A 14,333-nucleotide genomic window follows, 5' to 3' on the forward strand; every position below is an offset into this window, starting at 1 on the left:
TTATTAACATACCACCACCTGGTCATCCAGATCTTTTTACCAGGAAGGAAAATGTCAACAATACTAATGAGATGTTCAAAAAACTAACTTCTAAAATTAATTCAGTAGCACAGTTTTACATCATCCCATTCTCCCCAAAAGTTACTTCTTAGAAACTCCCTTCAAATTCCATGACTTCTCCTTACCACCCACCCCCAACCCCAAGCAGTTTTGAAGGGGAGACTTGACTGAGCTGGGAGAAGGGGGCAGCCGTGGGCACTGTAGCACCTAACCAAGAAGAAAACTGCAAATTAGTTACATAAATCCACATTGCTTTAACTAACTCAAGGGTTTTTTTTTGTAAATCCTTGATAAATTATTAGGGAGACCTAAAGACAAGAAAAACAAGAAAAATAATTTATACATTATAACTGTTGCATAGGTTAAAGAATGATACCACTACTTTGAAAAAATTAATATTGGCTACATAAATTTACACAAAGATCTCAACCTCCCTTCTCTGAAACATATTTAATACAAGGGAAAAAAATTTTTAGAAGTCAAACTTATACTGAGACCCTATATAGACCCAATGCAAAAAGAACTAGGAGACATATTTATTTTGACCAATTATATGGTGTTCTATTTTACAGTGTAAACAATTAATGAAATAAAACTAGCATTGTTTCTTCTCTTTTTACCAAACAGGAGCAACATTTATAATCTTAACACTAACAAAGTATCTTAATAATCAATTCTACTTACCCCAAAGGTTTTGGTTTGTGCGTATCTAAGGAGTGCAACTGACATCTCTTGTTCTTTTTACTTTTTGGAATAGCATCTATCATGTCATTTAGTTTGGACCTAATAAGTAAATAAATAATAAAAAAATAAATAAACCATTAAAGGTCTGATTAACATTTTATTTTTCTTTAGAATTTTCAAAATCTTTATGCCCTTTAGTGAGAAGTATACTTAAAGTATTACAGACATATCACTTTGAAAAACTCTCATCAAATGAACTCTAACCCAAGAGTCTATACACTTTTATTCTTACTCCATTCCCACACTATCAGAATGTTGAAGGAGGCCTGCTCTATTCAACATACTCTTTCCCTTAGTCTGCATCCATCTCATTCATCCCTACATCTGCATTGTATCTGGTGTGCCTGGCACACCAATATTTTATGACTTATTGCTACCTGACACTCAGCCATAGTCCCTTATCCAAACAATAGATATCTAAACCTACACTATCCTTGTGAATTCCCTGGAGGTCCAGTGGTTAGGACTCTAAGCTCTCACTACCAAGAGCCCAGGTTCAATCCCTGTTCAGGGATCTAAACTCCCACAAGCTATGCAGTATGGCCAAAAAAAAAAAAAAAAAAAGAGGAGGCGGAGGTTAACTAAAAATAAAATAAACAGGGGATTCCCTGGTGGCTCAATGGTCAAGAATCTGAGTGCCAATGCAGGAGACATGGGTTCAATCCCTGTTCTGCTAAGATCCAACATGCCATGCAGCAACTAAGCCCATGAGCCACAACTATTAAGCCAGTGCTCTAGAGCCCGGGAGCTGCAACTATGAAAGCCCACAAGCCCCAGAGCCCGTGCTCCACAAGAGAAACCACTGCAATGAGAAGCCTGTGCACCACAACTAGAGAATAGCCCCACTTTCTGCAACTAGGGTAAAGCTTGAGTAGTAACGAAGACCCAGCACAGCCAAAATAAAAATAATTGTTAAAAGTCCTAGCTCATTTATCTAGTTAAGTTTTAAAAAATAAATAAAATAAACATACATTATCCTTGACGAAGAGCCTTCAACAGAAATTTTATGCAAATATAGAACTATATAATGCTAAACATCCAAACCCTGAATCCAACCAATAAGCAAAGCTTGTCAACTCTTAAATATACCCAGAAGTAGATCATTTCTCATCACCTCCACTGTTATGACCCTTGTCCAACTCACCTCTCTAGCTTAGTCAATTGCAACAGTTGATCTCCCAAACAGTCGCCATGCATCTACCCTGTGCCTTTACATTCTATGTTTCACTTAGCAGCTGATCTTTCCAAGACAAAAATCATGTTGTTCTATCTCTGTTCAGAAATCCTTCAAAGCTTCTTTTCTCAGGCAGAATAAAAATCCATAATCTCTACCACCACCTTCAGACAGCTTCTCTTTTCCTATTTACACCACTTACCCTTTAGTGAGCACATTTCACCTCATAGGTGGGTGGGTGTGCATGTGTGTGTGTGTCTGTGTGTGTGTGTATATGCACATGCTGATGACAGAAATTTATATCCCTTGGCCAGAACTCTCTGAACTCTACTTACACTCCCAAGTGCTACCTCAAATTAACATGCCCAAAAGTCAGCTCTGTGAAACTGCTCTTCCTAGGACTTCTAAGGTGGTCTAGTGATTAAGAATCTGCCTTTCAGTTCAGGGCACTCAGGTTCCATCCCTGGTTGGGGAACTAAAATCCCACACACCTCAGGGCAACTTAGCCCAGGCACTGCAACTACTGGATCCAGCCATTTCTCATTATCTCTGTGGCCACTATACTGGTCACCATTCTTTCTTGCATGGACTATTGAACAACCTGTTTCTCTGCCTTCCATTTACTCGTAACACAGAGGTACAAGGAAGCATAACTCCAAGGTAGACCACGTACTCCTCTGCTCAAAACCTTCCCAAATCTTCTCGTCTCAGAGTTAAGATAAAAGACCTCAGCATAGCACCACATAATTAGGCTTCTCAGTGCTCCTCTGACCTTATCTTTTATTACTGTTCCTTTCATTCATCTGCCTCCAGTTACAATGGCTTCCTTGCTGTTCTTCAAACACGCTGGGGAAACTCCAACCTCTGAACCTTTAACCTACTGCCCTTTCTCTTCTTTACCCAAATATCTACATGGCTCACTCCCTCACTTTATTCTAGCCTATATGCAATGTCATTTTATTAGAGAGGCCTTCCGTGACCACTTTCCACGTGAATTCTACCTACTCATTCTCTATCTCCCTTACTAGTTTGTCTTTGTAACAACATTTTTGACAAAGTATGTATTTGCTTACTGCCTGTCTCTCCCTTAAAAAAAGAAACTTTACAGTCACTGGCACACAGAAGTTACTCGTGTTAAATCTGAACTCAAGCTTTGCCCCAATCAAATTTAGAAATAAGCTACCACTCTCACTGAGTTGAAAAATAAAGCAAACCCATTGTTTCCTAGTTGATTATACTCACCCATGTACGTAAAATAATGTATAAAGCTTCTTTGCATCAGTCATGCAGCTTCGAGTTACAGACAGGACTCCCTTGGGCCCCACCGTCAGGGGCTCAAGGGCAGGATTTCCAGACTCCACCAGCTGGGAAAAGAGGCGTTCCACACTGCGACGACAACCCACACATGGCACAAGCTGAGAAAGTGCGCTCAAGACTTCACGTGATGTCACCACCATGGCAATACTGAGATCTTGTTGCTTAAGCATACTATGTCGCTGAGAGAAAAGGGAAAGAAAAATAAAGAAGAGTTCATAAGGAAGACATAACATGACTTTCACTATTCTGATTCCTTATCCTTGTGCAGTAAGTACAACCTGGGCAGGGCCTGCCATCTACCTGCAGCTGAGTCGGAAAGGCAAGACGTGCTGGCCTTATCCATGCTGCACTGAGTTTACTCCACAGCCCTCACACTGCCCTCCCCGAGCCCAGTTTCAGAATCTCAAGCATAAGAAACTCTGCTTACAGACTCCCCGGTGGTCCAGCAGCTAAGACCCTGAGCTCCCAGGGCAGGGGCCACGGGTTCACCCCTGAGTTGGGGAACGAAGATCCCACATACTGCACAGCACAGCTAAAACAAACAAACGCTGCTTGGGATGCCAGGGCTGTGCAGTAGGTGACCAGCACAGCCAAAGAAACCCTGCACCTGGAAATCTAGTGCTTGTTCCATGTGTGTGTTCAGCGTAGTACTCTCACTTAAAACAAAAAACTTTAAAAGAAAAAAGAATAAAAACAATACAGCTTTACTATGTCTCCTTCTCAACCTTTAACAACACACTATGTTTAGCTGCATGAGTCAAGTTAGGATGGTGATCATGTAGGGCAGCAATCCTCAACCTGGAGGCGTGAGCAGGTATGTTATGGCTCAGTGGGAGAGAACAAGGCCCATCTCATCTATGGAGGAGCCTGCAGTGAGTGAATAAAACGATAGTGCTTATGAATGTAGGGAAATGGGCAAAAACTCCAGGAAATAACTTCTACTTGGCTGGAGCTATAGTTACACTTCAAGTAATGTAGTGTAGTTCACCAATAATCCAGTTTACCAAACATAAATAAATAAATAAATAAAGGTGAGAAAGTTAACTCCCAAGGATATTATCATATTTACCATTAACCTTTAATTCAGTTTTCTCCAAAAGCTGAAACAATTTAGAAATAAAGTAACCATTTATCTTCCTTTATACTGATCATATATAGTATATTTACAAAGTATCACACTGTTTAAAATTTAAATAGGACTGGGAGTTTGGGATTAGTAGCAGCAAACCATTACTTTTTTTTAAGTCTTTACTGAATTTGTTACAATATTGTTTTTGTTGTTTATATTCTGGTTTTCTGGCCACGAGGCATGCCAGATCGCAGCTCCTCATCAGACAGAACTCATACCACACCCTCTGCATTAGAAAGTGAAATCTTAACCACTGGACAACCAGGGAAGTCCTGCAAACTATTACATTTAAAATGCATAAAAAACAAGGTACTACTGTACAGTACAGGGAACTATAACCAATCTCCTGGGATAAACCATACAGAAAAAGAATATAAAGAATATATACATGTGTATAACTAGTCACTCTGCTGTAGAGCAAAAATTAGTACAACATTGTGTATCAACTATATTTCCATAAAAAATAAAATCTAAAAAAGAATTAAATAAAAATCAGAAAATTCACAATACAAAGTTTTTTTTAACAGAATAAAACAATTACAGAAGATAACAAAGTTCTCAATGAAAAGTTGTCTGTCTTATCTTTTAAAAACAGGGAAATTAAATTTAAACTAAATTTAAAATTAAACTAGTGAAACTAAAAAAAAATAAAATTAAATAAAATTAAACTAGTGAAATTAAAAAAAAAATTAAATAAAATTAAACTAGTGAAACTAAAGCCTTACAGACATGTAAAATGGTAACACACCACCACCAAATCTTTCATATCACAGGGATGTACATATAACTGGAGCAGCAGTAAAAGAAAGCAACCTCACTGAATCTTAAGACCTACAGAGCCCTAGGTAAAATAAAATTACTACTTACATCTATGACTCCTTAAAACACACATACATAGTGCACGTGCTCATGCACACACACACCATTTAAAACATTAATTTTTTTTCATTTATTTTTATTTATTTGGTTGCATAGAATCTTAGTTGTGGCACGTGGGATCTAGTTCCCTGACCAGGGATCGAACCCAGCCCCCTATATCAGGAGTGCAGAGTCTTAGCCACTGGACCACCAGGGAATTCCCAAAACATTAATTTTTAAAACTTACCTGAATGAACTGCTTCAGTTGTGCACCATTATTTTGATGCCCATCAAGATTTAACACATTGTCAGGAAATTCCATCACCATCTTAATATGTAAAAGAATACAAATCAATTATTTTACCTTCTTTGAAAACATTGATACAGACTGTTTCAAAATATCCTAGGACAGAAATAGACTCCCCTAAAGCCAGATTTGCTCCCTCCCACCTCCATCAAAAAGTTAAAAAAAAAAAAAAAATCCAAATTACAGTTTCTAAAGCCAGAAATGGTATAGTCATTAGAAGCAAGGGCACTGAGGTCAGGCAGACCTGAATTCAAATGCACCTCTATTATAATTTACAATTTATGTCATAATTCTGGGCAAGTTACTTAACAAGTCTGATTTTCAGCTTCCTTATTTGTAAAATGAGAGTAAGTAGTAACTTTTAGTATCTCTTATAAAATGGATTGTGAGGATTAACTTATATTTAAAAATGTGTATTGTAGTGGCTAATGAAAGCATTTAGTAAGTGAAATAACCTGATATCTTACATTAAAAATCCTGACATTTTCAGTTATTCCTCACAGCTACAGAATACAGTAAATCTTATCAATTAAATAACTATATATACATACATGACCATATATATAATGACTTCACTTTACAAATACACACACACACATACTCAGAATAATATCCAACACATAGCAAATGTTTGCTCTAATCATGAACAGAAAAAAATACACTGAAATTTTTATTCAGTTCTCAAAATTCATTGACAGAGGATGAGGGATATACAAAGCTTAAAACTGTTTCGGGATGTCAGACAATGGAAATCAGTAATCACCACGTTTCACTGATCTGTGACACCACTAATTTTAAGGAGCACCTTAGTTGGAGAAGGAACTGGCAACCCACTCCAGTATTCTTGCCTGGAGAATCCCGTGGACCGAGGAACCTGGTAGGCTACAGTCCACAGGGTCCCAAAGAGTCGGACACGACTTTGCGACTTCACTTTCACTTCACTTTCACTTTATGTACCACTAGGTTATGTACAACTAGGAAAGAATCATTGTGACTGGAAGATGCCACCAAATGAAAGAAGTATCCCGACTTTAGAGATGTTAAATATGAAAAAAAGTATGCCTTCAAAACAATGAACTAAAGTAACACATCTATATCCTAACTAAAACATTGTTAAATGTATCAAACATACAGAAGACAAACTTCTATTTCCAGGTGACAAGGTCCACAAACTCCCACACACTCAGAGTGAAGTCAAGACAAAGAGACCATCTGAGGCAAAAACAAAAACTAAAAAACCCACTCAGCTGAACGTGATCTTAAAAAGACTCCTCCCTTCAGCAACCAGCATCACAAAGACCTGCTTCTTTAACCAAATGACCACTCTTTGCCCTCCACATCAGAAATGAGAACCTAAACACATGCTTATTCTAACAGTAAACAGAGAACTAAACCATTAAGGCAAGTATAAACAACAGACTTAAGACCTTTTCCTGATTTGTGAAGAGGGGACTACTGAATATGGGTGTTAGAAAGGCAAGTAGATACTAAGGATGGATGCAAACACCTATTTAACAATCCAGAGGACTTGAGTTTATGTCACAGAGTCAAAAGCTCCATGTACAACATGATTCAAATTTTCATGTGTATATTTTCTTACAGAAAAAGAAAACATATAATATATCAGATGTGGCTATCTCTGGGCAGTGAAAAGATAGATGACTTTCCCAAATGTAATGTAACACACATACACCACTTATTACCAGGGAAAGAGCTACTGTTCCTTGTTTCCAATTCTATATTCATCAAGTTCAGAGAAACGCTCATGCTTCCATCTCAGTAGCTTTTACTATGTTGGAAGTTTCTTCTTCCATACATATAGACTGCATGTCCACAGCTCACAGTTTTAGGATCAATTACCCAATTTTTAGGCTACTCAACTTGTCACCAATTTTTGGTGTCTTATCCCCAAAGACTGATGGCAATAATAATAAAGACATTTAACGTAGCTTTATGTATACTGGCCATTGTTCTGAGCACTGTCATATATTAACTTTGCCAACAGTACAAAATAAAATTGGTTACTAGTCTTAATAATCCTGGTATTAGAAATCCTGGCCCATAAAAACTGAAAAAAGAACAGCAATTAACTCACTCGTTCTCTGGAATCACCACATGGTTTAAAACACGAATAAACTTAACTCATCAAGTCATAAAAAAAGGTATAGGATAAACCACGTAGCTCACCAGAACACTGCAAGTCACTCCAATCTACCATTTAAACAGCTAATATTTTGATTTACATTTTCACTTGCTTGATACCTATACACATCATTTCACCACATATTAATTGCCACCATTTAAAAAAAAAACTGAGACAATTACCTATACTATTTTAAAATCAAAGTTACTCAATTTACCAAATCAATGTCTCTCCAGTTCATAGGTGAAATCCTAAATTCTGACTATGTATATTATTTTTATTCTGATCAACTATATTTTATTGTTTTAATAATTAAAGCAGAGGTCTGAGAGCACACCTATATATTAAAATCTACCAGCTGACCTTTAAAATATGTATGTTTATAAAATTTAATAGGGGCTTCCCTGGTGGCCAGACACGACTGAGCGACTTCACTTTCCCTGGTGGCTCAGTGATAAAGAATCCAGCTGCCAATGCAGGAGACACGGGTTCAATCCCTGATCCATGAGGATCAAACCTCGGGGCAACAAAGCCCGTGCGCCACAACTACTGACCCATGCTCTAGAGCCTGGGAGCCGCAACTGCTGAAGACCACGCACCCTACAGTGTGCTCCATAAGAAAGAGAAGCCACTGCAATAAGAAGCTTGCACACTACAACAAAAACTAGTTCCAGCTTGCCACAACTAGGGAAAAGCCCATGCAGCAATGAAGACCCAGCACAGCCATAAATAAATAAATAAAATTTAATGAATAATAGCTAATTCTCGAATCCTTTTTAAAAAGTCAATAAAGAACAGGGTTAAAATTTTTTAAACAAAACCCTCATTTCCAACCATTTCATTTTTACCTAGCTAGTACAGACAAATGTAAAGATCAAGTACATTACTGTGTCTCTCCTGTGTTTCACTGGCTTGAATAATACTCAATTTTCTCTTGTACATACACAACTGAGCTTCTGAGCATGCATGCACATACTCACACACATATTCAATACCGACCCAATTAGAAACTCCATGCTCACGCTAAATAATTATTGTCCTTGCCTTTCCCTTACAACAATGGCTTTTTACTTTGCTGTTTACTGGCCAATCACTATATGCTCTTCACTGATGACACCAAAATAAGAAAAAGGGAAAAAATAAAAAGAGGAAGATCAAGGACAGCAGAACTATTTTCCTTCATTCTGTAAAATCACTTCCCTGACTTATTCCTCAGATTCTAGGTTACCCAAAGGAAGACAGTCACGTAAAGTACTTCAGGTGTGGTTTCACAGAGGAATCATTAGTGTCTGGCTTCATGATGAGGTTGCCTATCCCTAGGCTTGCCAAAAATAGAACAAGTCACTGTCCTGCAATTACTGCTTTATAAAGTTTATTGAATCCATTACCCACTTTCACTCTTAAGTACCTGTCCTGGTTTCTCCTGACCACAAATAATCTGTTCCTAGCACATTCTCACAAGCTCTAATCCAACAATACTGTATTTATTAAAAATCCCTGTCCCTTTAGTTTTACTTTTTTACTTCTTCATCTTCAAAACCATCTGTAACATCTATCACCTTTGGTAAATTAAAAACTTAATCAAGAATTGAAAGCAGGCAAATCTCCCTGGTGGACCAGTGGTTAAGACTGTGAGCTCCCAATGCAGGGGGCACAGGTTCGATCCCTGGTCAGGAAATTAAGATCCCCCATGGCATAACACACATGGCCTAGCCTAAGATATAAAATAAATAAATAAAGATCTAAGTCTTTTTTATTTTTTAAGCAAACAATACTAAACTTCTAACTGATGCTAAATACCTAATCCTCAAGAGGATACACTACATTTTTCACCTTTTTAAAGTCTCTAAAACCCTTATCAGAGCTTCTAGTCCGTTTAGATTGGTTTGAATTAAGAGGGTAAACTGTGTTCCACATTGTAGTAACTTGACAGTATGTATCAAGAATTTTATAGAAGATTTTTATCCTTTGATTCAGTAATTTTCCTTTGAAAAGCCAGAAAAAATTGTTAATGCAAAATTTTATGCATTATTCATATTCTTAAGAATGTTATTCATAGCAAAAACTAGGACCACCTCTATGGCCAACAAAGGAGGAATGATTACATCCTGGAATGTCATACAACAAAGTATTACAAGGCCATTAACACTGCTTAAGAATAACAAGAGAAAATGTTCTCAGTATTATATTCAGTGAGAAGAAGCAAGATAAGAAGTGTTACAGAAGATGATACATCTCAACTCTAAATCTGCATGTTTCTATGATGGGAACTACATGAAATGCTGCTCTATAATCTCAGCTACCTCTGGGAAGCAGAGTAAAGGATAATTTGGTTTGTTTTGCAACCATTTTTCAAGATTATATTATAAGGAGTATATATTCTGACTATTAATTCCTTCTAAAAATACTTTAAAAACAGTAATCCTTCAAAGAAAGTGTGTTAGCTGCTCAGTCTTGTCTGCAATCCCATGGACTGTAGCCCACCAGGTTCCTCTGTTCATAGAATTATCTAGGCAAGAATACTGGAGTGGGGTGCCATATCCTTCTCCAGGGGATCTTCCCAACCCAGGGATCAAATCTGGGTCTCCTGCATTGCAGGCAGATTCTTTACCATCTGAGCCACTAGGGAAGCCCCAATTCTTCAAAGTGAAGTCGCTCAGTTGTGTCCGACTCTTTGCAACCCCATGGACTGTAGCCCACCAGGCTCCTCTGTGCATGGGATTGTCCAGGCAAGAATACTGGAGTGGGTTGCAGTTTCCTTCTCCAGGGGATCTTCCTGACCCAGGGATGAACCCAGGTCTCCCACGTTAAAGGCAGATGCTTTACTGAGCAAGCCACCGGGGAATCCCAATTCTTCAAAGATGTCTTTAAAATAAAATCTGTATTCTGTCTATCTGCTATTCTATAATTCTAGTAACACTGAAAAGCATTTTGGCTACACACCATACCATTTTCCTAAATATTCCACCAGTTTACTCGGGATTTTTCTCAAACACACCTGTATCAGCACTGTACTCAAGTACTCAAACCCACTAAACTGCCATGAGTCTTTTAAATGTGGCTACAACATACCACATAAAAGAGGAGGCTACTTCCTCATCTACAAGCTCGTTAATTTCATTTTACAAATCCAACTTAAAATCACTAGTTTACCTCAGGCTAGAGGTATTTGCTTCTGCAAAGGATAAACATTTGTAACTGACTGTAAACACTGTAACTAGACTTAACACCTAGAAGTTAACGAGGTTCTAAGACTTGAAATAATCACACAATGTTTCCTCAGTGGATTACCTATGAACCCTAGGAACAAAGACCAAACCAAAAGTTAACTTCAGGGGTACAATGTCATCAACTACCAATGACCCAGTGCTGAGCATGACCCTCTGGTGCAGGCTTCCTTCCTCCCTCTTCAACAGGTGTTTGCTCTACACTTTTCCTTTAAGTAGTGTCTGGTAGAACGGTTCTGAAAGAAACTTATTTTCCTAAATATGATGGACTCTTGACAAGATTTTACAGAAACCAGCATTCAGTGACCATATGTAAGTTCCATAACAAAGCAATGAATGAAGAGTCCCACTCATTTCCTAGTGAAAAAAAACCTTCCATAGTAAAGAAAAATAAAAAATAAGATGTTACTTAAGATACTTAAATTAAGCAAGCCTAAATTTTATTTGCCTGGGTCACAAGTCCACCATACAATAAAAGCAAAACTCCACTGTCAAGTCAGTCCAATCCCAACTTCCCCAGAGAAGTAAGTACAATAATAGTGCAGGTTACAGTATAGGTTACATCTTTTTCTAAGGAAAATTTTGGAAATTCATTCAGAAGAGAGTATGAAAACACCCAAAAGTTGCCTATTTTAAAAAACTATTTGATGGATTTATCAATGCCACGTCCATATTAAAGGTGACTCTGTGAACAAAAGGAGAGACTCACAAGTGTCTTAAATTTTTGCAAATACTCAAATCTTAGGTTGATTTCCCCTATGTTTTGATAGTATACACTCAATAATAACCTTATGTCCAAATTTTTTTTTTTAACTTCAAAGGTTATCTAGGACAATAAACACAAAAGGTTGATAGCAAACTATATGCTCTAGAAAAGTATCTATGTTGGAGGGAGAGAGAAGAAAGAAAATTATCAATAAATGAACTCATATTAATTTTCAAATTGAGAAATCCTTCATTTAATTTGATCAGAGTGCTAATTTTTTTAAAAAACACTTTTAAAAATACAAGTCTATTATACTTTTAGTGCAAAAATCATGACCAAAGCATACAAGTACACTTTCTAGTGAAACACAAAGTCTATGTACCTTATGTGAGCCCAAACATTCTTTTTCCATGGGAAAAAAAAAATGCACTTAATTATAGATGCTTTCACTTAAAAAGTTCTAACAAATTAAGTCATTCAATAGCTCTTCTAATGCTTTTTAAAGGTACTGCAGCTCAATCAAATCTTAATTGAGACTGGCAAACAGAAAGGCATAGTGACATCTCTACAATGACTTGCATTTTACACAAAATTTGAAAAAAAGTTCAGTAGATATTTGCAAAAAAGAAATTCAGGAACAGAACACACCAACCACCTTTGAAAAGGAAAAAAGGCAAAGGCGGTATGATGAAGACACTTAGTTACACCTTATCAAAACGCAAACGTATAATCCAAAGCTTCAGCATCATCAAAACGCACATTTCAAGATTCTCAGAAAAGGTCCATTTCATTTCTTAAGAAATTGTGACAAGCGACTGCACTCATTTCCTGTTCAGATTCAAATTTCTGCCATTTCCTTCTAAAGGAAACAGAGAGCAGAGCAACCCAGAGCAGAGGGTCTGTAATGCTGTACCACCATCAACTCTAAAAAGGAAAACTACTCAGAACTGGGTTTTGACATTCAAGATGAGCCATCAGCCTTTTATAATGCCCTTACACATTCAATATAGTGGCTTCCTTAGGAAAAGCTACCGGTAAATTAAAGAATCATTAATGCCAAGAAGGCCCGTTTTGAAGAGTCATGGCCTAACAATACAATCATTTCCAACAGTTTTAATGGACTAGGCATATTGAGACTGTAGCGAAATCAGATCCTTTTAGTGGGATCTTTCCTGTACAAGAGCATGTCACCCTGCCCTCCGTAATTATGCTTTATGGAGTGAGAGCTGTAGTATTAAGCTAGAAAATAGACAGGTAGCAGTGCAGCTGCGACATTTCCAGATAATTAAGCCTCCCCGAGGGTAGGTGGTTTCTGTAAGGGATAGGCCCTGGACGCCCGAGATCCTTCAGCTCCTCTCCGAGGAGCGTGCTTCGGGCAAAAGCACCGTCTCCGAAAGGGAAAGGGTGAAGAAGAGAGCGGCAAAGGAGGAGTAAGAGCCGGGGAGAGGGGTTCTCAGCGCGGGTGGAGCGCCAGCCTAGGGGCCCGCGGACATTACCAAACGACCCACTGCAAAGGCGAGTTTGTGGGGCCTGCCGGAGAGAAGGCCTCGCCTAGGAGTTGCAACACACTCTTTTCTCCAGTGCGCAGCGCTCGGCCTGGGGGAGGGGGAGGAGGGGAAACAGCTGCCAGGGGAGCGGCGAGCCCGGCCCGGCCCGGCCCGCTCACCGTGAGGGTGTCGTCTATGTAGAGGGGAATCTGCCTCCTCTCGAAGGGGAACTCCTCCTCCCCGTCCCTGCACACTGCCACCAGTCGCGCCATCGTCCCTGACGCTGCCGTTGCCACCGTCACCACCTCCTCCCAGCTGCTGCTGCTGCTGCCGCCGCTGCCGCCGCCGCTCCTGCCGCTGCCGCCTCCTCCCAGCTCCTGCCTGCAACAGCCAAACCCCGCGAGCGTAAGCACCCGCCGCCGACCAGCACTTTCGCCACGGGGAAGAGGCGGGGGGAGAGGGAGAGCAGCAGGAGGGGACGGGAGAGCTGGGCTGCGTTTCCCATCACCCGATTCCACACGCGCTCAGCCAATCAGCGGCGAGCAGCGCGGGGACCCGCCCCCTCGCGCCGTTCTCCCTTCCCCCCCGCCACCCCCCCAGCCCGCCGGCCTCCACTCAGGGTCCAAAGGAGAGGCGGAAGGGACCTGGCGGCCCCGGGGCTTCCCCCAGCCCGTCAGCGGAGTCCCGGCTCTAGGACGCCACGCCCAGCTTCCGCTCCTCAGCCCACTGCCCGCCGCCCGGGAGCCCTCAGCCCACCCCCCCACACAGCTGACCCCTTCTCCCCCTTTAAGGGCGCGCCCCGCCCCATCAGTCCCCTGGGCTGCAGTTGCCCAGCGCGACCCCGCCCCTGGGAGGGGTCGACCCCGCCTCAGCTCTGCGGAGTCCGCGGGGGAGGCACAGACCCTCCCCTCCTCACCCTTCTCGGAGGAGGCCTCCCGCTTCTGACCTTCACCGCTTGCGTGGTCGCCTCCCTGACCCCCCACCTCGGCTCCCCGTTACCGGCTGACGAGGCCTGCGTTGGGGCCGGCCTGGGCGGGAGCGCGGCTCAGAATGCCGTTTCCTCTCCAGGCTCAGTCAGCCGCTCGCGCCACGGGGGAGTGGGGGAGGGAGGGCGGGGGGGGGACCTGGGGAGGGTGGGGCGGGGCGGGGCCGAGCGAGCCGGGCGAGGCCCCGCCTCCTCT

At 40.6% G+C, this 14,333-nt stretch overlaps 1 protein-coding gene across 7 annotated transcripts in view; it reads right to left on the reverse strand.

Moving 5' to 3' along the window:
* The window catches only part of GGNBP2 (gametogenetin binding protein 2), a 32,941-nt gene extending 18,711 nt beyond the window's left edge, over positions 1-14,230 (reverse strand). For 2 of the 7 annotated variants that reach the window (XM_065911116.1, XM_065911115.1), the window contains exons 1-5: positions 14,069-14,230; positions 13,332-13,533; positions 5,530-5,610; positions 3,221-3,474; positions 745-843 (exon numbers count right to left, since the gene is read on the reverse strand). In XM_065911116.1, coding sequence (XP_065767188.1) covers positions 745-843; positions 3,221-3,474; positions 5,530-5,610; positions 13,332-13,424 — 527 coding nt within the window. In that variant the 5' untranslated portion in view covers positions 13,425-13,533; positions 14,069-14,230. Of the gene's footprint in view, positions 1-744; positions 844-3,220; positions 3,475-5,529; positions 5,611-13,331; positions 13,668-14,068 lie in introns of those variants that run through there. The other 5 variants (XM_065911114.1, XM_065911112.1, XM_065911117.1 and 2 more) reach the window with 4 other exon arrangements.
* Positions 14,231-14,333: the final 103 nt, after the last annotated feature.

Source organism: Muntiacus reevesi, chromosome 18, assembly GCF_963930625.1.
Source record: "Muntiacus reevesi chromosome 18, mMunRee1.1, whole genome shotgun sequence".
In the NCBI taxonomy this organism is placed as follows: domain Eukaryota; kingdom Metazoa; phylum Chordata; class Mammalia; order Artiodactyla; family Cervidae; genus Muntiacus; species Muntiacus reevesi.